This window comes from Mugil cephalus, chromosome 12 (genome assembly GCF_022458985.1).
Source record: "Mugil cephalus isolate CIBA_MC_2020 chromosome 12, CIBA_Mcephalus_1.1, whole genome shotgun sequence".
In the NCBI taxonomy this organism is placed as follows: Eukaryota; Metazoa; Chordata; class Actinopteri; order Mugiliformes; family Mugilidae; genus Mugil; species Mugil cephalus.
In genome coordinates this window covers 26,365,852-26,393,823 of record NC_061781.1, presented here as the reverse complement: position 1 = coordinate 26,393,823, position 27,972 = coordinate 26,365,852, and the positions used below count along the sequence as shown (strand labels likewise).

The following is a 27,972-nucleotide window of genomic DNA, read 5'->3' as shown; positions in this document are numbered from 1 at the left end:
TTGAGCATGGACACCACGGAGGGACATGAGTTCTGCGTTCCGTGGCTGAACTCCTCCTGCAGGAAGCCCACTCACCCCCACACCGAGGCCATGCTCATCTATGTCTTGCTCTCAACCATCTCGTTCATCACTGTGGCTCTCAACCTTCTCATCATCGTCTCCATCTCCCACTTCAGGCACTGATCTAAAATCCTTCAATGGTCTGCTGGAATTATTCTGTGCTCGTTTCTTTGACTCTGTGGGCCGTTTCAAGAACAGCTTGTTTCAGTGTCTTGCTGTATGGATGTGTGTTGATGGTTTTCTCCGTCTGCAGGCAGCTCCACACCCCCACCAACCTCCTCCTCCTCTCTCTGGCTGTCTCCGACCTCCTCGTCGGTCTCCTGCTGATGCCTGTGGAAATCATCTACATTGAGTCCTGCTGGTTCCTCGGAGACATCATTTGCACTCTCTATTATGTTGTTGACTACATCATTACCTCTGCCTCAGTAGCCAACATGGTTCTCATTTCTCTTGATCGGTACATAGCTATCTGTGACCCTCTGCGTTACCCCACCAAAGTCACAATAGAAAAAGCAAAGATCTACGTCTGCTTGAGTTGGGTCTGCTCTGTTTTTTACAGGGTTATCCTACTGCACGATCAACTGATGAATCCAAGCAGCTCTAACTCCTGCTTTGGAGAGTGCGTGGTGATCATCAGTTACATTGCAGGGATGATTGACCTTGTTTTCACTTTCATCATACCCATCACTGTCATCATAGTCCTGTACCTTAGAGTGTTTGTGGTGGCCATGTCTCAGGCTCGAAGCATCCGCTTTCATGTGGCTGCCCAGCAACGGGGGACGGTAACTGTGAAGAAGACAGAGATGAAGGCAGCCGGGACCCTCGGCATCGTTGTAGTGGTGTTTTTGTTCTGCTTCTGTCCTTATTATTTCCCCACTCTGGCAGGGGAGGACACCTCCATAGATGCGTCGTCTGCAGCTTTTGAGATCTGGTTAGCTCATTTCAACTCCTGTCTGAATCCTGTCATTTATGCCTTCTTCTACCCATGGTTCAGGAAATCCATTAAGCTCATTCTGTCACTTCAGATCCTGAAGCCTGGCTCCCGTGACATGAAACTATTTACTGACTCGAAATAGGTAAAATGTACATGTCTGTGCCCCTGAGCTCTAGGTTCAAGTTATTGTTTACTTGAATGCTGCATGTATCTTAACATCTTGATTAATATGGAGTAAAGTCATACAATCAAAATGATTTTATTAGTATATCTATTGTGCAGTAGCACTTGAATGTAGTTTTCCCTCGTCTGAGACCAGAGCTCGTATTCACCGGTCCACATTACTCGTCCAAATGCGACTGCTGTATTTGACCTAAACACTATAATCTTTCTCTGTCTCCGCTTTAAAAGGTTTCAATTCAGCACTTACTTGCTGTTCAGCTCCTGCAGCCGAGATATGAAAGGTAAAGTGTGCAGTCTGTGTCGTTAAATCTAGGATCAGGTTTACTTGAACGTCTTGATGAATCTGTGGAAAAAATCTGTTTCCAACTGAGACACAAATCCACATGAGAAAGGAAATTATTTTATTTTATAAATCTGTTTTTCTGTAGTGCCTGAAAACAATTTCCCCTCATCTGACCTCTTATCCTGCTGTGCCCCCTTCCATATTACTGTGTCAGATTTGACTCCTGTCTATACACCATTATCCAAACTACTAAACACATCTTCCCTCTCCTTGCACTCCATATACTGCAGCCTGGTTCCTCTAAGGCCTTCTACCCGTACAGAGAGACTGATGCTGTGGCTGAAAACAACTCTTTTCTATCACTTATGAAATTGAAATGTGATGATTTCAGACTTTGTTTTCCACCTGCATCTCTGTGCCGTGACTTTTCTTTCAGAGGAGTTTGACATGGAGTTTCCCATGTGAATGTTCATTTTTGCTGTTGTTTTTTTATGGTAGTACGGCCAGGTTTGGAAAATTAACCTTTAACTCTCTGAGACCCAAGCATTTGTTTGGAAAGATTAAGATCTTTAGGTATTTGGGATGAGTAGGACCTAAGAAGCAAAAAAAAAAAAAAAGCATCATCTTTGAATGATAGGGACACAGGGATTATTTCAGTTCATTTTTTGGTTCATTATTTTTGTATTCAAAAACTGCAATAGCAATGTGGGAAAATAATTTATAGGACAAGAACAATAAACTGCGACCACAAATAAAATCACTTAGATATAATAAAAAAGAATAATAATAACAAACTCAACTGTACAAAACAGATAGAATTAAATATCATGCAAATACTAAAATAATGGCATAAATGAACAGTTATCTGAAACAAGGTAACAAAATATTAAGTTGAGTAATTAGGTTTTAAAACTATATAAATGTATGTAATTATGAGCAAAAGTTCAGTAGAAGAAAAATCTAAATTAACTACCTCAATCCACACATTTGACTTTTTTCTATGTGTCTCTGTTTTATCTTTAACACTCCACCTGCCCGTTACAACCTGAGCTTCCTGACTATTCTGGAGACAAAATCATTTGTCATTGTAAGAAATCTGATGGCCAACTTTGTTGTTAGTACGAATTACTGCTGGTCCGCTCAGTCTTTCTTGTGCTACAGAAGATCTCAAGTAGTTCTTTATTAATTGAAGAGCAGAGCAGAGGCAACAGTCACAGGGAGAGTGGAGACTCTCTGTAGAGCTACCCATCAGTGGACACAGTGGACAATACAAGGGACAGTGGACACAGAGGATAGGGGTGAGAGACAGAGCTCTGTAGAGGACGGAGACGGAAGATGAAAAACATACACACACATTAAAGAGGTAATTGACTAAATCAATTACTGTTTGGGTGTAATTCTTCTTATATGTAGAAATTAAATGTGTAATGAATGTGGTGACAGTCTTTCCCTGATACCCACAGTTGAGCCTGAGGATGGACTGGTACTGGGCTGAGTCTCTGCCTCCGAGGTACTTTAACAGTGCTCCTGGGCAAGTTTCACATAACTTATGAGTTGATGTAAAAAGTATATGTTTACTTTACTTACATAAATTACCAGCAGCAAACAACATCTCAAACTACTAATGTTCACAGTCAAACATCAGCAAAAACTGTGTTTTAAAGACAAAAAAGCGTAAATGCATAGGGCCAACCCCGACAATCAACTCAACCACAGTTAAATCTCAGTATCACACAAATACAAACGTTTAACCCGTCAGGTAAAAGATATATTTCTCTAGTTTTTAACCAACTAACTAATTTCCTATCAACAGCTACACAAATCTCTTTGATAAACATTCCATCACCAAGATATGCAAACAAACCTTTATCTTGGCCTTTTCTCCTCTTCCTCTTTATTACCTATGCCCTGAAGGACATGTCCTTCTTTGTAAAATTGTTTTGCCTTCAACTAACTGCGCTTTGGATGCGCAGCCACAACATTACTGGTGCAGCGGAGCTTTGACATAATGGTTAGGCTTTCATCAGCAACAGCACTATGTTGACATAAAATTGTGTTTTGTACAACAATATGTGATCATACAGAAGAATAAATAAACAAATGAAATGAATTAACATTCTTTGTTAGTTCCTTTTGGGGGGGGCTCTAGTGGCCGGAGTCTCTGAGAAAGGTGAAGGGCAGAAGATGGAGGTGGAGAAAGAGGCAACATGTGGAGTGAGAGAGGGGAGAGGAGAGGAGCTCAGTGCATCATGGGAACTCTCCCAGCAGCAGCATCACAAAGGGAAGGCTCTGGGTTTTCTGAACCAGATCTTACTGGAAGCTTTATCAAAACTTAGAGCTGGTTCCACTGGAGAGGCCCAAGGATGTGGAGTTCAAAGGCCTCCCCTTCAGTAGACCTGTGTTTTATTAACTAATACGACCTGGCTCTTTTCAGTGGAAAGTGTCGATCGGTAGGTAGGTGGGTAGGTAGATTATTTTATTCATCCCCGAAGGGAAATTAAGTCGTCGTAGCAGTCCGGTATTTAAATACAATAGAATAAAATACTGAGGTAGAAAAATAAGAGCAAAAATAAAAACACAGAACAAGGACAAGGACACTTAAAAAACACAAGATACACAGGCAGATAAGGTGCACTCTTTGAAGCCATTTTTCTGCCATGAAAGAATCTCAAAGTGGATGTCTTTGGTTAATCAAACCATAACCTTCTATAAACTGTCTAAATAAAAGAAATGTTAAATTTGACATAAGCATAACAATAAAAGCGGGAAAAATTTGAAAAAAATGTACAACATACATTAGACTTTCAGAATAAAACAATAATAATAAAAATAATAATAGATATATACAATGAACTTGGTGGTCAGTGCTGATGCCTCCCAGCGAGAAGTTCCGGGTTCTCCCTGTGTCCACGTTGGTTTTCTGCAGGTACTCCAGTTTCCTCCCACCTCCAAAGACATGCTCGTTAGGCTGATTGGTGACTCTAGATTGATAGGTGTGAGTTTGAATGGTTGTTTGTCTCTGTGTTAGCCCTGCGATAGGACGGCCAGGGTGGAGCAACCCAACAATGTGAGCACTGTTCTCAGTTTTGATATTTGAAAAGAAATAAAAAAAAATAAACACAAAATGTCCCAAAATACAAGGAACTAATCACACAGAACAACAAACACAATTTGAAATGTACAGTATACCAAAGCAGACACTTACACCAACTGTCGTCCCAAGTATTTGAGTTTTCCTCACCTAGTACCGAAATTAGCTGCTAACCGTGGTTGACGCTTCGCAAGCAAGTAAGTCCCAGTGAACAATATTTTCCAACATGTTTGTGTGTGCATTTTCTACCTTTTGATTTAAGCAACAGAGTGTCCGTTACACACTTTGCAACTCTCAGGCCCACATCTAGCAGAAGGAAAAACAACAATAACCCAAAATGCACTTCGCAATAAAACCTAACTGGGCTCAGTGCTGCCACCCTATGACCAAAAAGTTACTGTGCACATTTCTGGATGGTAAGATTACAAGCGTTACATAGAAAAAGAGAAAAATAAGAAAATAAGATAAGAACACATTATGATCTTACATTGCAGTGTAGAATAACATCTGGGTTTATTTACCACCGGTTACATCAAGATGAGAAATTTTATGTGAATTTAGTTAAAGTGATCTTGAGTAGAAATACTGAGGGATTTTGTAAGTTCATTTGACAAGGTAAAATTAGTGGATAATGAAACCAATAAGTTGTATTAACTCATAATATCAAGCTGAAACGAGCACATGGTCATTAGTTATAATTTAGCTTTTTGAAGTGATACAGAGATTTTCTTCTGGTTAAGCTCACTCACATTTTTAGGTCAGCAGGTGAACTTTTGTTTTACAGTGCTACGTTATCATGTGCATCACTTCCCCTCTAAATTTGTCATCTCGGGTACATCCTTTCTCAGTCATAGTGTTATAAAGAGAGTAAATGCTGATTGATGTCTTGGACATGTCTGATTAAATGAGACTAAGACTTAGACAGACTTCAATGATCCACTCTTTCAGACACATTTTTGTCAGAGAAACTTTCATATATTGCAGTTTTATCTAAAACAGAAAAATGATTAAGCAAAAAAGACATTTTGTTAATGTAGAATCAACTTATTTATTCAAGTTTGCGCAACTGATAATATAATATTAATATGACTTCTTGTCTCAACTGGGATTAAAATATGCATGGCTTCAGTTATCACAGTATTTCGTAGAGTAATGAAGAAATAGCAGTAACAGCAACTACTTCTGTCCCTCCAGTCTCTCCTCAGACATCTCTAGAGTATGTTGGCATCACAGGAGTAAGGCTGTAGTATCTGAAGTGTAATAATGAGCTTAACAGATCTCCGAAACCAGGGGTAGAAAAAAGCATAGATCAGTGGATTAAGACAAGAGTTACAATAAAGTAACCACAACCCAAAGACAGAAAACTCCACGCTGGTTGAAATGTTTTGTCCTGCGAGAGAAGGAGAAAAATAAGGACAGAAACAGACCAGAAAGACAACCACTACAACACCAATAGCTGTAGCTGCTTTTCTCTCAGACTTCTTTGCAGTTACATGACCTGAACCCTGTAGAGTGACAGCTGCAATATGAGACCTCATGGCTCGAGCCTGAGACACAGCCACCACAAACACTCTCAGATACAGAACTATGATGACAGCTATAGGGCAAACAAAGGTCAATACAATATCAAAAGCTCCTGTTATGAAGTCAATTACAATTACACACTCTCCATAACATGAAGCATATCTGTCTGGATCTTTCAGAAAGTCTTTCAGTATCACACTGTTGTAGAACACAGAGCAGATCCAACACAGACAAACACAGATCTGAACTCTGCTTTGAGTGACTTTGGTGGGGTAACACAATGGGTCACAGATAGCTACATATCGGTCAACTGATACCAGCACCATGTTTCCTACGGAGGCGGATGTAAGGATAAAAGAGGTGTAGTAAGACAGTCCACATAAGAAAGTTCCCAAAACCCAGCAGCCCTCTAAAAGGAGGATTTGAATCGGCATCAGGAGGAGACCAACGAGGAAGTCTGAGACAGCCAGAGAGAGGAGGAAGAGGTTGGTGGGGGTGTGGAGCTGCCTGGAAGAAAGAAAGAAAGAAAGAAAGAAAGAAAGAAAGAAAGAAAGAAAGAAAGAAAGAAAGAAAGAAAGAAAGAAAGAAATATCATAAGATATATTATATTCATACATCACATGCATCAATTGTTAAAATCATGAAAGTACCACATGCAACATAATGAACAGTCAAATATATAAAATATATCCAAGTTACAACAGGAACATGTAGAAGATGTCAGGAGTTGTATTCTGTTAAAGAACAACTGTAAATCAATTTTAATATTGCACCACATCTCTATTGTCCCCGAGCCCATTCATTAAAGCTCTGTGAAGAAGGAGAAAGAAAAATAGTTGTAGGTTATGGTGAGTTTGTATTTTATACCTAAAGTGTGAGATGGAGATGATGACCAGCAGGTTGAGGAACACAGTGAGCAGAGAGATGCAGGACAGCAGGATGTAAAGGATGATTTGTGTCTGGTGCCTCAGCGTCTTCCTGCAGGAGGTGTTGAGGAGGAGTGGAAAGCAGAGTTCAGCTTCATGCAGGATCTCCATAATCACTGAGGGACAAAGACACTATGGCAACTTTCTGATCAACATTCTCCATCTTAAACCTGATTATTCCTGCTCCTCCCCTCTTCACCAATTCGACCAAAGAATAAAAACAACAAACAGAATCTGGTCAGTGACATAATAATCAAGGAGCTGAACTTTGTCATCTTTCTAACACAAGGAATTATATTTAAATGTAGACTTCATGACAAAAAGAAAACTCTTGCCAGTGAATTGATTAGAACTGATTAGTGGTGCCCCGGCACCTCCACCTGTAAGGGAGGCAGAGGAGCCCTAAGCCACAATATTGGAAGGCCAGTGGCTGAGGGAATCCCTGGACGGAGCCCACCCTCTGAGTCCACCCCCCAAGACACAAGTGCCTTTATAAAATGTAATAGGCCTATAGGTATCTTTTTTAAAGCTCATTCATACAAATATTTGTTTGTCTTTTATGTATTTTTTTCTTTTGTCCCAACATAGTGGTACACTGATGGTACCGCTCAAAAAGATAATTGTCTGGAAATGCTAAAACATCAATGCGCAGTCTGATAACTATCTCCCAATGAATATTTAATGCTCTGCACAGTAATGCTGCACCTTCATCCACAGGATCATTGTCAAAAGTACACGTGATGTTCATGAAAAATGACGCCTCCTACTGGTCCTAATGGACTTGATATAGCTACTGACAGACGGCAGAACAAGGCTACGGCAAAACTCGCTTGTTGACTGAATTAATGAAAGAGAAAATCAAATGGCGTGTGTGGCTGAAAGAGGGCGGAGACAGAGGTTCAATGAGGAAAAACCTAGTCCCAACCCGGTTAGGTTCAGTCTGTTACTACGGTAACTGACTGAGAGATTAAGTTAGCTCTCTCTGTGAAACAGGCTAGAGTTACCCCGCTTTCTCTGGTTTCAGTTACCTCCCTTTGTGAAACGGAAAACTCAGACTTTCCCTCATTTCAGGGTTAATAAACTTAGAGTTTTCACTAAACCTGCTTTATGAAGCAGACCTCTGATCACAACCTGGTCCTGTTGTCACCTGACTATGCTCCTGCAGTAAAGAGGCAGCATGTCCCCAAATGGACAGTTAGGACGTGGAGTCTGGAGGCTAGTGAAGTTCTGCAGGATTGCTTCGAGACCACCAACTGGGATGTGCTCTGCCAGCCCCTTGGAATGATACAGATAGCATGAAGGACTGTATCACTGAGTATATAAATTTCTGTGAAGACACAGTAATCCCTGCTAGGATTGTCCACTGTTATCCTAACAAACACTGGAGCACCTAACGTCAAACGTCATGAAAGTCCTGAAGAGACTCGTCCTGCCTCAGCTGAGACCCCTGGTGGCTCCTGTCTTGAACCCTCTTCAGTTCGTGTATCAGCCTCATGTTGGTGTGCATGATGCTGTAAACTACCTGCTGCAGCAGGTTCATTCTCACCTGGATGATGGGAAGGGCACTGTGAGGATCATGTTCTTTGATTTCTCCAGTGCTGTTAACACCATTCACACCTTTCTGATGAGTGAGAAGTTGCTCAGGATGGTGTCGGCTCCTCCACTGTCTCCTGGATTGCTGATTGCTTGTCTGACAGGGCCCAATTTGTGCGGCTGAGGGGGTCCCTGTCAGATACCATTCTCAGTAATGTAGGGGCACCACAGGGGACTGTCCTATTTCCATTTCTGTTCACTCTTTACACCTCTGATTTCTGATACAGTTCTGGGTCCTGCCACCTGCAGAAGTTCTCTGCAGTGGTAAGGTATATCAGAGATGGACAGGAGGTGGAGTATAGGACACTGATCACGGACAACAGTGTTGCTGTGGACAAGAAGGACCTGCGTAGACTCTAGTTCCTGACGAAGCTCAGGTCCTTCAATATGTTCAACAAGTTACTAGAGTCTTTATACCAATCAGTTTTGGCGAGTGTCCTGTACTTTGCTGTGGGAGTAGTTCAAGCAAAAAAGACATCAGTAGGATCAACAAATTGATCCGGAAGGCTGGACATGTGATTGTTAGAGAGTTGGAGTCGTTTTTCTCGGTGAAGGACAGGAGGACACTGGATGAACTGCTCTCCATTATGGACAATCCATCCCATCCACTACACCAAACAAATGGGCAGAGTGGACAAATTGATTCAGCTCCATTGCCATAGTGAATGCTACAGAACTTATTTCATTGCCTAATGTATCCAGCTCTTCTTTTCTAACAATTAAGCTACTTTGACCAATTAATTTCCATTGTGGATCATTAAAGTTTGTGTAAGTCTAATTCTAATTAGAGAGGGATTATAAGTCATTTGACAAGATAAAATGAGTGAACTGAGCAGGTGAACTTTTGTTTTCTGACTTGGAATTTTTTACAGTGTGCCTACGTTATCATGTTCATCAGGCTTTTCATTTCAGAGGGGAACGCTAAGTTGTGGTGTTTCAGTGACTTCTCTTCTTTACAGCCTGAATTCTATTGTTGAAGTTTACATATACATCAACTGCAGTGACCTTGGTCTGAGCACTAAATGTCATATGCCTGTGTTAGACTTCACTCAGTTCCACACCCTTATGACGATATGCTGTACACTGTGATACAGAATGTGTCTCCTTAGACCTGCTGTTACCTTCACATTTAACACTTTTTATCCTTGAAATTGAAACCTACAGACACTGATACTAATTAAAATTGTTACCCAAGTTTATGTGTGCCAAAGGCATAATGTAGCTTTACCTTTTGACTTATACACTCCTGTCAACATGAGCTAACGTAGGCTTGCAAGTGGGTCACATCCGAGTCCATTCAAATATGCCCATATCGTTACCTCCCGTCTAAAGTTCTCAAGTAGGCTACATCGTTTCTCCTTGATAGTGTTATAAAGAGCTCAAATGGTGATTTGATGTATTGACATGGAAAAATGAAAAAAATCATGAAATATGAAGTGAAAAAAATGATGTAAATCATTTCTTTGGAGATGTTAAACACTAAATGGGGTCAAATTGACTTCAAAGATAATAGGAGGGTAAGAGAAACTTTCATATTTTACAGTTCTATCTCAAACAATAAAACTGACTCATTTAAAAAAACATTTAGTTGATTCACCATTGAATCAACTCATTTATTCAAGTTTGGGCAACTGATATTGATAACAGCAGTAACAGCAACTACTTCTGTCCCTCCAGTCTCTCCTCAGACATCTCTAGAATATGTTGATGTCACAGGAATCAGGCTGCAGTATCTGAAGTGTAACAATGAGCTTAACAGATCTCCGAAACCAGGGGTAGAAAAAAGCATAGATCAGTGGATTAAGACAAGAGTTACAAAAAAGTAACCACAACCCAAAGACAGAAAACTCCACGCTGGTTGAAATGTTTTGTCCTGCGAGAGAAGGAGAAAAATAAGGACAGAAACAGACCAGAAAGACAACCACTACAACACCAATAGCTGTAGCTGCTTTTCTCTCAGACTTCTTTGCAGTTACATGACCTGAACCCTGTAGAGTGACAGCTGCAATATGAGACCTCATGGCTCGAGCCTGAGACACAGCCACCACAAACACTCTCAGATACAGAACTATGATGACAGCAATAGGGCAAACAAAGGTCAATACAATATCAAAAGCTCCTGTTATGAAGTCAATTACAATTACACACTCCCCATAACATGAAACATATCTGTCTGGATCTTTCAGAAAGTCTTTCAGTATCACACTGTTGTAGAACACAGAGCAGATCCAACACAGACAAACACAGATCTGAACTCTGCTTTGAGTGACTTTGGTGGGGTAACACAATGGGTCACAGATAGCTACATATCGGTCAACTGATACCAGCACCATGTTTCCTACGGAGGCGGATGTAAGGATAAAACCGATGTAGTAAGACAGCCCACATAAGAAAGTTCCCAAAACCCAGCAGCCCTCTAAAAGGAGGATTTGAATCGGCATCAGGAGGAGGCCAACGAGGAAGTCTGAGACAGCCAGAGAGAGGAGGAAGAGGTTGGTGGGGGTGTGGAGCTGCCTGGAAGAAAGAAAGAAAGAAAGAAAGAAAGAAAGAAAGAAAGAAAGAAAGAAAGAAAGAAAGAAAGAAAGAACTGTATATTGTGTATCTATATATTAAACGTAGCATTTGTGAAAACATGCAACACAATTAACAGTCTGATAAATAAATTATGTTCAGATACAACAGGAATATGTCAACATAGTCATGATTTGCTCGTAACAACAGAAAAAATACTGAGCTTCTGCTGACTGAAGTTGTCATGAAATGTTCAACCATATCTATATGTATAAAATAAAAAATAATAATAATAAAAATGGAGGATGGTTATCATTAATGTTACCAATATCAGGTTATTGTGTGTTTGTTTTTTGTACCTAAAGTGGGAGATGGAGATGATGACCAGCAGGTTGAGGACCACAGTGAGCAGAGAGATGCAGGACAGCAGGATGTAGATGACGATCTCTGCTTGATGCCTCAGTGGCTTCTTGCAGGAGGTGTTGAGGAGGAGTGGAAAGCAGAGTTCAGCTTCATGCAGGATCTCCATAATTACTGAGGGACTGGGGAGACAAGAAACTACGGAGCTCTGTGGAATTCTCCATAATATATCTGTTTTTTCTCCTGGCACCTCCCATTTTAACGAAAGCAAAACAGAAAAGCCTGGGCAGGTTCTCAGTCATCCAGGTCGTGGTATATCCAAAAAGAATTAAAAAAAAAAAAAAAAAAAAGCCACTGAACATGTTGAGTTTTTACATATGCAGTCCAGTACACGACAACAGCAATTTGAGGTGTAAAGAACTACAACAATACAGTGAATCTGAAAAGCTGTAGAGAGTTCAGAGACAATCTGTCAGTTGGATCAGAAACATAGATATACAGAACATGAGGGTAGTCAGCTCCAAGCCTGGGCCTTGTCATTAATCAATAAAGGAAGAAACCTTGTAGGGAGCTGCTAGAGAATCCCTACAGGAGCCTGGCTGGAGGTTGGTGACTGGCAGCATCGTTGGAAGCCCAGAAGCGGGTGTGCCATACAGACCACCAGACATCAACATTGGGTTGGTCACAACTGGCTCTGAGTCTGCCAGGAGGTATACTTGGAGGACCACTTTACAAGTAGACTGGACATCCAATGGCTCAGGAGCAAAGGGTGAAGTCTGGGGCCTCTGGAAGAGGCTCTGCCTCGTAGGTTGACTCAACAACATGGTTGGTTGCACCTGAGCCAGGCAAGACACTAGGTGACTCTCAGTTCACTGCATCAGGTCACCCTGGAATAATCGTGGTGACAGTGGACTCTGATTTTCATGGCAACTTTGCACCAACAAACCCTCACTCTGGAACAGGACAGGTGTCAGCTGACTCTACAGGGTAGGTGTCCTCTGACTGCAGAAGAGGACTAAGATTGGGGTCAATCAACCAATCAACCATGGAAGAGGCCTTTGGACTGTTGGTGGAGCCTGTTGATCTCCTTAGAAGCAGGTGATGCATGAGTGAGCTTGAAATGCTTGGCAGCAGTGAGATATGACACTGATGGTGTAACGGAAATTTTATAATTTACTTTACACTCTGAACTCTCACATACTCTTATTGCTAAATTTGTTTATTTCCTCCAGTTTGTTTTGTACCAGCAGCCAGTCTCGTGATCCAATAACTCCTATGTATTGACTCATTTTGTGGCAATGACTGGGGCTCTTAGCTGTTCTTCTGACTTGATGCTGGAACAAATCCTTTTCTACTGTCCTTAACTACCACCAAATAATGTTAGAGAGTGTGTGGGTATGTGTTTCGCTGTATGATAAAAAACATGAAAGTAAAGTTAATTTTTCAGGAAACCCTTGATAAATGAAGTGACTGACAAATGAAGCCACATAGTGGAATTTTTATTTATTTATTTATTTTATTTTTTTTGTCTGCTTTTGCGTACATAGTTAAACACGACGGGGTGACAACATTATATGACACTGAAGCAGTTATGTTCTGTTGATTTTATCCTGTTGATCTTTATTGAGTGTAGTGACCTTGCGTGGCAGTGAGGGCAGTGCTACACCTCAGTGAATAGAGGGGGAGAACAAAGGACAGAGGAGATGTGGAAGGATGGACAGAGGAAGAGAGGCATGTGGTGCTGGTAGGAACTGGTGGCGTGTAGGGTTCTGTGCTTTCCAAGGCACCTCACACAGGATTAACGGGGTCCAGGGGGGGTGCTGTGTAGATCTCTGGAGAGATGGGAGAGTCCAGGGGAATAAGGGTGCCCTGATAGAGGAGCTAAGACTACAATAGGGCACATAGTGATAGAGTGAAAGAGCAGTCCAGCCCTTATTCGGCAGAACTCATCAATTCTTCTAGATGTGATCCAGCATAAGCTGGCAGGTCACATCACACATGCATGTGGGCATTCCCTAATTATCAAGCGAGCACAAGCCAGTGTAGGCCAGAATGGCCCCTACACTCCCTACACCTCCTCAACCACCGCCAACCGACATCCCACCCCGACACCCCAAACCCCGACCACCGGGCAGCCAGAGACACCCCACAGGTTGAGGAGACCCACCCAGGAATCCAGCAATGCCCCCGCAGACAGACACCAACAAAGCACCCAAGGAGGGATGGGCCACCAAAACATGTAGGTCATGGTGCCGGTCCCATGCACCTGACAAACCTGGGCTAGGGAGACCACAGGAAGAGGGAGCCTGACAGAGGCCCCCAAGGAGCCCCCACAGTCCCATCGCTACACTGCACCAGGAGGTAAAGCCCAGACAAGAGGACACTAGAGAATCTAGGTGATAGTGTCCCTATTTTTGTGCTTCCTCAGTCCCGGAAGCATAACCCTACACTGTGACCCTGTGCCCCTGGAGGTGGTGTGGTGCATTAAGAAAGGGGGGGAGCAAGAGGGTGGGGTGGGTCAGAGGACTGCAGAACACTACCGTCCTGCTGCCTACCCTGACCCTAACCCATCCTATGCAGTCCCCTTAGGTGTGGTGTGTTAAAAACTTGGGTCGGGTGTATGTGGTGCACCTAGCTGTGGCTGTGATAAGCAACGTAGCGTAGAGTGGAGTGTGATGTGAGTGCAATTTAGGAGGCAGGCAAATGATGGCCAGGTCCCTGGCCGTAGAGCTGTAGGACCAGTGGCGACCCAAGGGACCCACAGGCAGGGCGAGGGCCCCAGGGAATCAGGAAGTCCCTTGACCCGACCCCACCCTACTCAGCGCAGCACAGCAACCGGGATGCAACAGCCCCCCAGGAAACCACCAAGAACCAACACCGGCCAGTTGAGTAATGGCACTGCCAAACAAAAATGGCATAGGCTAGCAGGCAAAGACAAGTTGTACATTAAGGTTGAGAGAGTCAGAGAACACAGCCCTTTTTTTTTTTTTTTTTTTTGTAAACAAAGTCAATTGATTTTTTCGGGGTAGCAGATATTTTCTCCAATGATATGTATTCGGAAAGAAGGTTCAACCACTGGGAAATGTTTAGACACTGTTTATTCTTCCAGTTGATTAGGATTGTTTCTTAGCAGTGGTGAAAGCTACGGGGACAGACTGTGATAGATGGTGAGGTAGACTGATTGTTGCCAGGTCACCATTGAGGCACAAGTTAGGGAGTTTCTGAAATCAAAGTCAGTGGACAGGGACAGGTCTGCTTCCCATTTTGATATTAGTAGATGTATAGAATGGGTGGTTGATAGCAACTTATATATGGGTCAAAGATGTATAAGGATTTTAAAAATGAAAAAATAAATAAATAAATAAATAAATCATAATCAGCTGCTATTAATTATAATAAAAGAACAACAGTACAACATCAAATCAATGTCTAAAAACCTACAGCTACTGAATTGATTAACATGTCCAGTGTCTCTAACAGAGGACATGTCCTGGGTAACAGAATACCTTTGTTATATTATTGTATTGTTATACCCTAACCCTATCGTTACCCAGGAAGGACAAAACAACTATTTTTCCTTTATAATCGGGCACTAACTGGGTCTACTGTGTAAAACATTAGCTTAATCTTCAACACATCAATGTCATTATTTCATTATATTTGTAGGTGTAAATACTCATATGAGCAAGTAAAGTGGGGAGAATTGAGTAACAAATTGTACAATTTTAATTTTTTTTAATTTATTTTTACTATTATAAATATGCCTCGGACACCAGAATTGACATGTCTCGTTTTTGACCCATATATATATGTATATATATTTTGTTTGTGGTGTGACTTTTTAATGTTGGTGACAAATTGTGGAGGCTATATGCTGTACTGAAGCATTGCAGTTTTCTTCTTGATTATCTTGATCGCCTGTAGGTGATCAAGACTCATTTCAAATATCTCAAATATCTCAAATAAATCTGTGTGTTTCATGAGTAAGTTTCCCTGGAAGAGGTGATGGAGGTGGGTGATTCCTTTATGCTCCCAAGTGCTGAGATGCAGAGGGACTTTATTTACAAAGTCAGAGTTGGCTTGAGTCACACTCTTGCATGCAGTAGGATTTACATTTTTAATAATAAGATATTGTCACGCAACACTTCATCTAACCCGACATGTTAAAGCTGCCTGGTCACACATTTAAGTAAGTTTACCCAGACACATTATATTCTTCTGAAGCCCTCGAAAGTTGTGTGAATTCATTACAACAAATACACACACAGTGTTTTACAAATTAACACTGAAAACTAGTAAATTAGAAATAGCAGTAACAGCAACTACTTCTGTCCCTCCAGTCTCTCCTCAGACATCTCTAGAATATGTTGGCGTCACAGGAGTCAGGCTGCAATATCTGAAGTGTAACAATGAGCTTAACAGATCTCCGAAACCAGGGGTAGAAAAAAGCATAGATCAGTGGATTAAGACAAGAATTACAATAAAGTAACCACAACCCAAAGACAGAAAACTCCACACTGGTTGAAATGTTCTGACCTGCGAGAGAAGAAGAAAAATAAGGACAGAAACAGACCAGAAAGACAACCACTACAACACCAATAGCTGTAGCTGCTTTTCTCTCAGACTTCTTTGCAGTTACATGACCTGAACCCTGTAGAGTGACAGCTGCAATATGAGACCTCATGGCTCGAGCCTGAGACACAGCCACCACAAACACTCTCAGATACAGAACTATGATGACAGCAATAGGGCAAAAAAAGGTCAATACAATATCAAAAGCTCCTGTTATGAAGTCAATTACAATTATACACTCCCCATAACATGAAACATATCTGTCTGTATCTTTCAGAAAGTCTTTCAGCATCACACTGTTGTAGAACACAGAGCAGATCCAACACAGACAAACACAGATCTGAACTCTGCTTTGAGTGACTTTGGTGGGGTAACACAATGGGTCACAGATAGCTACATATCGGTCAACTGATACCAGCACCATGTTTCCTACGGAGGCGGATGTAAGGATAAAACCGATGTAGTTAGAGAGTACACAAAGTAAAGTTCCCCAAACCCAGCAGCCCTCTAAAACGTGGATTTGAATCGGCATCAGGAGGAGGCCAACGAGGAAGTCTGAGACAGCCAGAGAGAGGAGGAAGAGGTTGGTGGGGGTGTGGAGCTGCCTGAAAGAAAGAAAGAAAGAAAGAAAGAAAGAAAGAAAGAAAGAAAGAAAGAAAGAAAGATTATCAGATATAGTCATATATCAATTGTAAAAGTCATCACATGAGTGATCATTTTTAATATTGCATGACATCTCTTTTGCCCCAGAGCCCACTGAGTAAACCTCTGTGAAGGAAGAAAAAGAGTTGTGGTTTGGGTGATTTCATACCTAAAATGTGAGATGGAGATGATGACAAGCAGGTTGAGGACCACAGTGAGTAGAGAGATGCAGGACAGCAGGATATAAAGGATGATTTGTGTCTGGTGCCTCAGCGTCTTCCTGCAGGAGGTGTTGAGGAGGAGTGGAAAGCAGAGTTCAGCTTCATGCAGGATCTCCATAATCACTGAGGGACAAAGACACTATGGCAACTTTCTGATCAACATTCTCCATCTTAAACCTGGTTATTCCTGCTCCTCCCCTCTTCACCAATTCGACCAAAGAAAGAAAAAACAACAAACAGAATCCAGTCAGTGACATGATAATCAAGTAGCTGAACTTTATTGTCATTGTTCTAACACAAGATTCTATTTAAATGTAGATTTTATGACAAAAAGAAAACTCTTGTCAATTAATTGATTAGTAGTACCTTTATGATAATAGTCCTACGTTGCATTAAGCTTCTCTGTGTGGAGTTTGCATGTTCTCCCTGTGTCTGCGTGGGCTCTCTCCAGGTACTCTTGCTTGTTGTTCATTTGTGATTCTAAAGTGGCCATGGACTCGAATATAAATGGTTGTCTGTCTGTCCAGTGTGTACCCCCACCTCTCATCCCATCCGTGAGCTGGCTACCTCAAGGGTTCTGATGGCTTTCTTCACACTTCACACTTCGAACTCGCCCCATCCTCTTGAGGACAAGTGGTCATAGAAAATGAGATGAGAAGCTGGATCCAGGTCCATACTGGAACCAAACATGGAGCTCTTGTGTCCAGATTTGTGTCAGTGAGTCTTGGCCAGACACATCCCTGAGAAATACCTTGGAGCTGCTTTCCTGTGGTCACACCACCCCCAGGAAAAGGCACGAATTCAAACAAGTGCATAAATGAAGATGATACTTACCACGTGTCAGAGTAAAACACCTGCAGACATACTGAGTAACTCAGATTTCTGTTTGGACAAAGATCATCCTGAGAAACATTGCTCTGGGAACTGGAACATCATAAATTATACTTCAGTCAGGATTGACCAGCATGGCAGTAAACCTGCTGTAGGCTCCCTACTAATGCCACCTGAGGTAATGTTGCCCTAGTGATTCAGCTCCTCTTCATCCTCTGTAATAGATGTACCACAATCTTCCTCCTTAATGTTACACCCAGGTGTTTGTATTTAAGTTTCTACAGATGAATGCAGACAGAGACGTACACAGTACATATGTCACATATTCCAAGTATTCAAAATATTCCATTCCATTCCATCTGAGAAGAGTCTTCAACCTGATCTCGTTCCTGATCTTGAGAAAGCTTCCCATGTGAACTTGTTGCGTGAGTCCCAGCCTGTTTTCTGCTCATTATGTGAAGACAGGGTATGTCCGTCTGTAAAACTCATTGAGGTACAGCTCTGATTGGTCACTTTGGTAAAAGTTAACCACTGTGACCTTTTTATTTAGTGAGGTATGTTTCCTGAGACTGCGACAGCTCAACTATGGACCCAGCAGGTGTAGAAAGTTCCGCCTAGCTGTTTGCTTGAGGTGGAGTCTTGCATGGGAAAGTTTCTGCTTACTGATCACCATCTCTGAGCATCTTCACTGACAGCTGTAATCTATCCAATCCCGCCCAGTGCATTGTGGGAATGTAAGTTGAGATGTGCACGGTACATATTTCAGTGTATAGGCTGGTCAGGAATGGTGTGATTAAGGTGAAACCACTTTGGGGTGAAATTCTTCTTTAGCCGGACAAAAATAAAAGCTGAGCACAGCAGAGCCTCACTCAGAGAAGGACAGGAACCTGAAGCAGAACCGAAGACTCATTAGAAAACATCTTCTGCCTCCAAGCAAACCATCAACAGGTAGGCCGCCCAGCCCTGAGTCTGATTTTGACTGTGATTCTGCCTCATCTGAGCATCCACAGGTGTGTCAGGACTGATTCATATAGTCCAGACTAAAGCTGGTGTTACTCCACATGGTGCGGGTTTATATAATTTGTTACACATTGGAATTTGTTGTTTGCTGCAATTCTGGGGCCTTTCTCTGCCTTGGGGTTTGGTTTAGGGTTCTCCCTGTACCTTTGTCGGTTTTCTGCAGGAGCTCCAGCTTCCTCCCACAGTTTAAAGACATGCGTGTTGGATTAATCAGTGATTCTTAATCAGGTGTGTGCATGTGAGAGAGACTGTACCATGCCTCTTGTCCAGTGAAAGCAGGGATAGGCTCCACAACACCACTAGTACTTCATGTTTGGCCCTCTGTCTTGTCGAGAGGACAATTTTAGTTTGAGTCATTTCTGTTTATGTTGAACTTGTTGATTGTAAAGATTAATTATCTATCATCATCATCGTCATCTGTTGAATGACTCCATTGTAGAAATCCTGTAAATCAAATAGTCCTCTCCATCAATTTAGGATGTAAAATGTCAGAAAACAGTGGAGAAGCAACAACAGTCTGTAAGACGATGTACAGTATGTGAGTGATATATAAAATCACGAGAAGTCGAGAGGTGGCAGAGAAGTGGCTCTTTATTTCTTTAATTTCTAAAATGTCTCTCCATCTGAACTCAACACTTAGCGACTATAACCTTCCCACCACAAAACACAGGATTCATTTAACTCTATGCGGCACCAAGCTGTCTGCAGACAACATATAATAAGCTCTTTTAAATAAAATAAGATTTCAAATCCTCAAAAGCCCTCAGGCTTGCTCTGGAGGTTGCAGGTTGCAGGCTGGTTTTTGTGAAGCGTCTTGAGACGATTTGTATTGTTATTGGCGCTATATAAATAAAACTGAATTGAATTGAATTGAATTGAAATCCATTTAAATGGTCACTCTCAGATGCCGAAAAACTGGTCCATGCCTTTGTCTCCTCCAGACTAGATTACTGCAATACACTTCTCATCGGGATCCCTAGCAAGAGCCTGCAGAGGCTCCAGTACATCCAAGACTCTGCAGTTAGGATCCTGGTGAAAATGCGTAAACATGAGCACATTACCCCATCCTCCGCTCACTCCAACGGCTTCCTGTTTCCACCAGGACTGAATATAAGGTTTCCCTCCTCACCCACCAATGCATCTGTGGACATGCATACAAGGGCATTATAAAAGACATGTATTATTATTTATTATTATTACTGTTATCTCAGTGGAACTCAGTGGCTAACCAGCCATAATAATAAACTGATGACACTGGACTTATTGTTACTGGCACGTTTTGCACATAGTTGTGAAATTTATTTCAGTGTATTTTCACATATTTTTTTAAGATTATATTATTTTGTTAATCTTGGAATTATTGTGTATATTGATTGTGTATATTGATTTAGTTTTCCTATTTTATTTTTAGCTTCTATGTTTCTTTATTACAATTTATTTATTATATTATGTACAGTGGCGACCAGTACAGGGTGTACCCCAACTCTTACCCGATGACAGATGAGATAGGCTCTAGCAACCCCCGACACCCTAGTGAGGATATGTGGTAGTAGGAGATGAGATGAGATGAGATGAGATGAGATGAGATGAGATGAGATGAGATGAGATGAGATCAGATCAGATCAGATCAGATCAGATCAGATCAGATCAGATCAGATCAGTCAGTCATTATTGCATCTATTTTCTGTCTGAGAGGAAACTCAACTTTAGTTCCTGATCACTGGGAAATGTTGTGAAGATAAACTGTGACTATCTGTCTTCCAGCTCTCTGCCAGCTGATTGGTCTCCTCCACCATGCACCACCTCTTCCTCCTCCTCCTGTTCCACCTGGCCATATTCAGCCATATGGCAGGTAAGAACACACACATCTGCATGGCAGCCATTTTGAAACTCTCACGCGATGAGTTCAGAAACACCCGTGTAGTGGAGTGGACTGATATCAGAGACTCCAAGCGTCTGGGAATGATTTGAAGCAGGAAGCTCATCTTAGTCAATAAACAGAAGGCCCTGAATTTTGCTAATATGTGTCCAGTTGTCCAGCCTGCTGATTGCCGTCACTGACTGTCATGGCATTTCCTCCATGTCTGCAGATGCAAATGTATTTACAGCCCCAGCTCAGTTAGATGCCAGCGCCTGTCCCGTCCTGTACTTTGGAGAACTTTACTCAACAGTATACGTGAGTTAAATCCATCTTCAACTTTGAAATCAGCCTCATTCTGCAGTTTGACTTTGTATTTATTGTATCTCTGTGTCCAGGTGAACATCACCGATGGTAAGATTGCTGTTTGCTTCAAAGCTCCTTTCAGCCCTGGAACCATGAATGATTGCGTCCTCACCCCCCAGCTGGGAGCAGAATCAGGTGTCTGGTATGCACGGAGCCTTAAAGCTGGACCTCAATCCCCTTTTCACCAAGCTCTGCCACAGCTGACCGGCTCATCCACATGTGAATTCGCTCTGCTGCTAGGCAACACCACCCATCCTCAGTCAGTGAGTGATGTTCTGCTCCATCAGCGTCTCTCTAAATAAATTTGAAAACAGATCAGTTCACATGGTTTTATAAAAAACCTTTAAGAAGCTTAACCCTAACTTTGAATCTCTGTTTCATGTTTCAGATAACTTTTTCTTTCCGCCAGTTTGAGACCCAGTCAGCTGTAGAACTGTATTTCATGACACAGTCCATGGTGGTAAGTAATCGTAGGATCTCAATGAGTAAAGACTGTGTTTTTGACTGTTGCATTTCAGGAGAGGCAGGCAACTCCAGTACCCCTCTAGTTTCAGATAAATTGTTATTCTCCTTTATTCATTCAGCAGTAGCGTCTGTGCTCATGTCGCCGGATGTTAGATGCATTTAGATGTATTTCTGTTGTATTTGAATGTATGTAAGGAGCTTTAAGCTATCTCCATCAACTATATTTGATATCGTCATGTGTTCAGATAAATCTACAGCTTTTGCAGTACAGACTAAAGGTGACAGGTGTTTGGTAAAGTGACAGTCATAATGCACATTATAGCGGACTGACAGATGGAGATTAGTTTATGTTGAGTCGAGGAGACCTATGTCCTGGTGGTAGAAAGTGCCCTTCAGTCTTTTGGAGCGTGCAGGCACCAGCTCAGTAACCTCTGTGCTGTTGCTCTCATGCAGCCCCTGCCGGCACTTTTGGAGGTTGATGGCATTCAAGTGATTGAACGGAACGACCCTGATTTCTACGTGGACCTGAGTGGATGCAGGCATGAAGGTAAAGCCGAGCAAATATTCTGGAAGCATTCCTTCAGTGCAAATTAAACCTCCGTCATCAGAATTCACAATGACCTGGAAAATCTTGGCTCATTAATATGTGCCAGCTGACTCTCTAAGACTTGAAAAACCTAGTGTGTTGCCAGTGGCACATTTACACACTAATAAGATTTCATCTTATTATGCTATGGGGAAAAAATCCAACTGTTTCTGAAAGCTGAGACATCATCATGGTAATTTCACTTGTGCACTCAAATCTCAAATTCTGACTTGCCTATGGCAAAAATAAGCAAGAACTTAATAGTCCAGGATGACATTTTTAAGCTTCGGTGCTCTCAAGGACAAATGAATGTTTTAATTTTACTGTAGTGCTCACATAATCCTGCAACTTTTTTTTCTCCAGGAGTTTTATATTATCCAGACACAGGTGTGTGTGACTCTGAAGGCAACTCCATATTCTGCAATGATAATGCAGCCCTTAGCACTGGCCCTTGTGGCCCTAAGAAGAGCTGTCAACATGGTGGCCGGTAAATATTTCTCATTTCAACTTACCATTCCCTGAATCAGTTATATGTTTGTGTTTGTGTCTGATTTCCTACCTTCTCCGCTGTCAGGTGCACCTTGGAGGCCTCCTGCACCTTGACCGGCTCCACTCTCATCGACCTGGCTGATGGCGTCACGTCTGTCCCAGACTGTTGTGCATACACTCTGTTGTCAGATGCTGATGTCCAGGTGCTGGCTTTCTTCCAGGAGCGTCGACGCAAAGACGTCAGTTTCTTGGATCGTGTGATTCTGCGTCTGGATGGACCGGGCGTTGACATTCACCTGGGACAAGGAGGGAGAGTTGAGGTAACAGAGATCATGAATATCAGTCAGGTCTCACTGATAGATTCCAGGTTTTCTGCGGCTGCTGTGGAGCTACTAAACCCACTGTGCTTCCCTCTGCTGTGGCACAGGTTAACAACACAAAGCTGAGCCTTGATGCTCCACTGCACCTTCACGGTGTGGAACTCTCTAAGGACCAAACCGGAGTCACTGTCAAGATGAAGCTCTCCAACCATAACATGTCTGTCTTCTTTGATGGCTACACTGCACAGATCTACCTGACAGGTACAATAAACCTCCTTCATGCTTTAGGGGAGGTGACAGTTTTTCCTCTGTGCTTCATTCTGTCCTCAAACTGTCCAGGACCAGGTGGAGGAACACTACAGGGCTTATGCAGCAACTCCAGCAGACCTTTGAGTGAGATGAGGCTCACAGAGCACAGCATGGCCAGGTGAGACTTGGTCACTACCTGGCTGCTGTCTCATGGAGGTCATGTGTGTATCTGTAGGAATGAGGAACTCTCCTGACCTTGTGCTCTTTGTCCTTTACTTCCTGCCAGCTGTGAGATGCAACACAGTGAGCCTGCCGATGACACCATCAACTGCACCACAGTGACTGAACAGTGAGTAGAAGACACTCCTGAATACACTGAACATGAGCTGGAACATAATCACACCTGAACTCAGACTGTCCACCTTTTTATTTGGATGAGACTGAGTTGTAGATCCGCTGATACCTGTGGCCAGACTGGACATGACTCAGCTCTGGCACACACTCCACTGACCTATCATTCTTCCTAGTACTCACTGACCTTGTTTTCTCGCCTGATGATTGGATTGTTATGTCTCCTTGTAACAGCTGTAGTCTCCTGAAGGAGGCGCCTTTCAGCTCCTGCCATGGCTACACCGACCCAGAGCCCTTCGTCACCGCCTGCACCAACACTCTCTGCTACTATCCGGATGTGGACGGTCTCAGGTGCCAGTTCCTGGAGGCCTACGCCAGAGCCTGCAGCCTGCACAGCAACGTCACCCTGGAAGACTGGAGGTCAAAGGCCGGCTGCTGTAGGTTCATCCTTCATTCTTCCTTTGCTTTCTAACGCATGATGCAAACGAATAGTTAGCTTAGAACAGCGTTTTATTTAAGCAAGTCCGGTTTAGGGAGAGAGGAGATTTTGAGGTAATTTTCTCCAAAACGCGGAATCTTCCCAATATCATGCTTTCATACAAAAGTTAAACTCAGGACACAACTCACTTTCACCTGTCGCTCTTCTGAGAATAATACACACAATCAAGGCTCAAGTTCACCTGAGGACAAGGAACCATATAGTAATATTAATTATAAACAAGTAAATGTCCAGAGCTGGTGACTGGTCGTATTTGTTTCGTGTAGCCTCTCCTCAGGCCTTCTGTCAGGACACCTTCTGCAGCTCTCATGAGTTCTGCGGTGATGACCTCAGAGGAGGAACCAGCTGCTTGTGTCGAGCCATTTTTGCCTCCAGATACCGATCAATGGACACTTTAGGTAAGGAGGGAGGAATGCTCATCAGTTTCATCTACAGTTCAGTTCAGCGCAGCCAGTTAACAGGAACTTAATTTCCAGGCGAGCCGACAGTCTGTGGACAGAACTCTGCTTCTGTGTCTCTGGTCGGTTGTCTCCTGGAAGAGAAATTAATCGATTACTCCATCCTACACCTCGTCGACCAGAACTGCACGGGTCACATGGACGAGGAGAGCCACATGGTGACGTTCAGCTTCGATAGGGACAACACCTGTGGGACGGTGGTCACGGTGGGCGTCTCTCATTTACTCACTGCTGTTTATGAACACAGAAGTCGCATTTATGATAATGATGCTTGTGATTTTTAATATGTTTTTAATATTGATGAAGTTCAGGCCTCCGCAGTGATTGATCCATGTATGGATGCAGAGCTCTGGTCTCTGCCCCTTTGCCCTTCCAACTCCTCTGTTATAAACATCAGTGAATCTTGTCCCATCCTGTGATGGACTGTCTGCAGTAACACCTTCTGGATCCCTTTGACTCTACAGGGCAATAACAGCCAAATTATTTACAAGAACACCATCATGACTTCGGCAAAGTCACAAGGTGAGGTTATCCATCGCCACAACCAAGTGGCAATCGACTTCTCCTGCTTCTACGGCCAGCCCAACGTCAAGACCATGTCCTTCAGAATCAAAGACAGGTGAGGGGACATAAGCTGGATGAGGTGACACAGAAGAGATTTGACCAGAAACAGACCTTAGAGTAGAGCTGAATGTTTTTTGTCTGTGTGTGTGCATCTTGCAGCTCTGTGATCCAGCAAATCGTATCTGGAACTTGGAACTATACTCTGTTCATGAAGGCCTACACCGACGCTGATCGCACACAACCCATTGAGTCAAGCACAGGCATTCAGCTCAAGCAGATGGTCTGGGTGGAGCTGGAGACTGATGGCCTGGATGACAAAGTAATCACCGTGGTGACGGATTCCTGCTGGGCAACCAACCAGCCATCGCCTAATGGGAACGTGAGATACAATCTGATCATCAACGGGTGAGAGGCTCTCTGAGTCCAGCCTTTTAACCCTTACGAACCAAACAGATCACTGATGATCTGTTAAAGTTAGCAGGTTATAGAATTACTGTAACTCGAACAATGGTTTAAGCTATTGACAAACTTCAAAGTGTGGCTGAACACTGGGAAGCTGTGTGACCTTTGTGAAATCTTAAGGTATAACTAAGTTACTTTTTACCGATAAATTCCTCCACATAACTCTCTCTCTCTTTCTGGGACATGGTGCGTCATCATTACTGTAATGGCACCCTTTTTTTTTCTCTCCAGTTTTCAGCCACACTTTGAATTTTGTCCATTAGTTAGTTACAGTAATTCACATACCACAAGTTTTTCTCTTTTTAATCTGCAAGCAGATGTTTAGGTCTTAAAGGGTTAAAGGGAGGAGTCCAGCAAAAAGCTCAACTCATGCTTGTTTCGGTGCAGCTGTCCGAACCCTAGGGACCAGACGGTGCAGGTGGTGGCCAACGGACTGGGAACATCCAACTACTTCTCCTTCAGCATGTTCCAGTTCCAGGGGTCTGCCGGCGACCTCTACCTGCACTGCAAACTCAACCTGTGCGTGAAGGACAAAAACAAGACCTGTGCCCCGGTACGCCTCGCTCCCCAAATCCACCCATGCACATGATGTCTGAACACTAAACTTCACCTATGTGTGTTTGTCTCAGAGCTGCAACCATGGGAAGAGAAGACGCAGGTCGGCCAGGTCTAAGTATGAAGATGAGGAGGGTGTCTTCATCACCATGGCCTGGACTAATTAGGTGAGCTGTTATCCAGGTTTGAACTGTCACCTTTAAATCTTGTTGGCCCACGTGGGACGAACAGCTGCTGGTGTGTCAGCCTGTCGACCATTTAAAGATTCAAAGCTCGTCTCACTCTGTTCTGCTTGTCTTCTCAGGTCGTTTCCATGGCAACTCGGAACTCGGAAAATGACTCCACACTTAATCAAAACGATGAATGTTTGAATTATTTTGGTTTTACAAGTTCTCCCCCAGCTTCCGTTCAGACCCATTCAGAGTTTCTGAGCTCACTTGAAGCTTCAATTGATCACCAGGAACAAACCTGAGCTGATGTAGAGAGCACAGGTCCTCCAGGATTACTGACGTGAACATCTTTTAATTAAACTTTAATTCACTAAGAAAGACCATGCTTTAATTGATGCAAGGAAGTTAGTTGGCAGACAGGATGTGAGGCAAATGGGATGAAGGGACGAGAGGGACACAGTGTGCAGATGGATGGTGGTAGAGGAAGTCAGGAAGTGGGACTCAGTGTAAGGGGGCACATCTTGGGAATCTTGGGCTCCTTGTCCCCTGGTTTCTGGAATGAAAGATGTAAGAATCATCCCAGGCTTGGTCTTGTTCCTAAATTTAAATTCTAAATTAATATTGATGATGAAGTCCTGGGGAGACTGAACTATACTCATCTCTACACTCATACATTCTAACAAGGTGAAGGGACGTACATCACAGACAAAATATTAATATATTAGTAGGAAAACAGCAATAACTGAATTAGTGAAGTCTCAGCTTTTTTGTCTAACACAGAGGTGTCAAAGATGTCTGCGGACCAAAACCGGCCTGCGGAGGATCTGATCTGACTTGTGGGATGAATTTGCAGTGTGAAAATGAAAATATAGAAGACATTAAATGCAAATTTTGAATAAAAGTAATTGCTGTTTGTGTAAACTAAAATGATGTGCTCACGCCTGATGTGTAGAGTTTTCAGTCTGAAGGTGAATATTATCAACCTGCCAGTAGATGTATATATATATATATATATATATGTATATATATATATATATATACAGTATATATATAGGTCTAAGTATATATATAAGTTATTGTTGTTGTGTTTGTTTGTTTAAGCATCCCAAAAAATCTACAAAAAAATAAATAAAGGTTTGTGGGTAAAAAAAAAAAAATGAGTGATTAGAGTGTCCATCTCAGCCTGACATGATACTTAATATTTAATTAGTTAATTTTCACAATGACAGACGTCACCATTATGGTGACTGCCTAGAACGGCTCAAAAAAACTTGGACAACTCTAAATGATACTAGTTCTGACCAGTCCTTCTAGGCTATACACCCCATGAATAAAACCCTACAAAGCCAATCTGACTGCTGGTTCCACTCCTCACAAATCAAAGGATTAATTGAGTTGACTTCTCTGCCCATAGTTCCTCATTCAGGTAGTGTCACAGTTCTGGTCAGGATCAGGGTCTAGAACCGTACCAGCTGAAAGAAGGAGAGCAGGAAGCTGCACTCGAGTCCTGGGCTTCTAGTTCTGGTGGGGCAGGCTGAGGCAGAATGAGCAGACTGACTATAAATCTAAGAAAGAAACTACGTCCCTGGAGGAAAAGATAGAAAAGATGTTTTCTAGAGAGATAGCCCGGTTCCATAGAAAGGAGACTTCTGGGAGTTTGAACCAGACATCATGTTAACTCAAGGGCAGGTACTGGCCAGGGGCTAGCAGTCATACAGTCCATCCATCCATCCATCCATCCATCCATCCATCCATCCATCCATCCATCCATCCATCCATCTTAATCTTATTCTTTTTCAAATCTTATTTATACAGCACGTTTTTAAACA

At 42.5% G+C, this 27,972-nt stretch overlaps 5 protein-coding genes across 5 annotated transcripts; 2 read left to right on the top strand and 3 right to left on the bottom strand.

Annotated features, from left to right (window-relative positions):
• The first annotated feature begins 6 nt into the window (after nucleotides 1-6).
• On the top strand, nucleotides 7-1,323 carry LOC125018062 (trace amine-associated receptor 13c-like). Its single transcript, XM_047601707.1, has 2 exons — nucleotides 7-176; nucleotides 314-1,323. The coding sequence occupies exons 1-2, from the start codon at nucleotides 7-9 to the stop codon at nucleotides 1,134-1,136; spliced, it is 993 nt and encodes a 330-aa protein (XP_047457663.1). The 3' UTR covers nucleotides 1,137-1,323.
• Nucleotides 1,324-5,740: 4,417 nt separating this feature from the next.
• Nucleotides 5,741-7,112, bottom strand: LOC125018065 (trace amine-associated receptor 13c-like). The gene is made up of 2 exons (XM_047601710.1): nucleotides 6,943-7,112; nucleotides 5,741-6,582 (listed from the first exon to the last, which is right to left on the bottom strand). Exons 1-2 carry the CDS (start codon nucleotides 7,110-7,112, stop codon nucleotides 5,763-5,765), a joined length of 990 nt encoding a protein of 329 aa, XP_047457666.1. The 3' UTR covers nucleotides 5,741-5,762.
• Nucleotides 7,113-10,288: 3,176 nt separating this feature from the next.
• Nucleotides 10,289-11,634, bottom strand: LOC125018066 (trace amine-associated receptor 13c-like). Its single transcript, XM_047601711.1, has 2 exons — nucleotides 11,465-11,634; nucleotides 10,289-11,108 (listed from the first exon to the last, which is right to left on the bottom strand). The coding sequence occupies exons 1-2, from the start codon at nucleotides 11,632-11,634 to the stop codon at nucleotides 10,289-10,291; spliced, it is 990 nt and encodes a 329-aa protein (XP_047457667.1).
• A 4,188-nt stretch (nucleotides 11,635-15,822) lies between these two features.
• Nucleotides 15,823-17,128, bottom strand: LOC125017212 (trace amine-associated receptor 13c-like). Its single transcript, XM_047600084.1, has 2 exons — nucleotides 16,849-17,128; nucleotides 15,823-16,642 (listed from the first exon to the last, which is right to left on the bottom strand). The coding sequence occupies exons 1-2, from the start codon at nucleotides 17,016-17,018 to the stop codon at nucleotides 15,823-15,825; spliced, it is 990 nt and encodes a 329-aa protein (XP_047456040.1). The 5' UTR covers nucleotides 17,019-17,128.
• A 1,480-nt stretch (nucleotides 17,129-18,608) lies between these two features.
• On the top strand, nucleotides 18,609-27,132 carry LOC125018052 (alpha-tectorin-like). Its single transcript, XM_047601690.1, has 19 exons — nucleotides 18,609-18,679; nucleotides 20,516-20,603; nucleotides 20,842-20,927; nucleotides 21,008-21,238; nucleotides 21,364-21,435; nucleotides 21,894-21,987; nucleotides 22,390-22,513; nucleotides 22,601-22,835; nucleotides 22,943-23,096; nucleotides 23,175-23,262; nucleotides 23,371-23,433; nucleotides 23,670-23,872; nucleotides 24,201-24,332; nucleotides 24,411-24,598; nucleotides 24,857-25,011; nucleotides 25,116-25,361; nucleotides 25,806-25,971; nucleotides 26,048-26,140; nucleotides 26,278-27,132. Exons 2-18 carry the CDS (start codon nucleotides 20,546-20,548, stop codon nucleotides 26,138-26,140), a joined length of 2,388 nt encoding a protein of 795 aa, XP_047457646.1. The 5' UTR covers nucleotides 18,609-18,679; nucleotides 20,516-20,545; the 3' UTR covers nucleotides 26,278-27,132.
• Nucleotides 27,133-27,972: the final 840 nt, after the last annotated feature.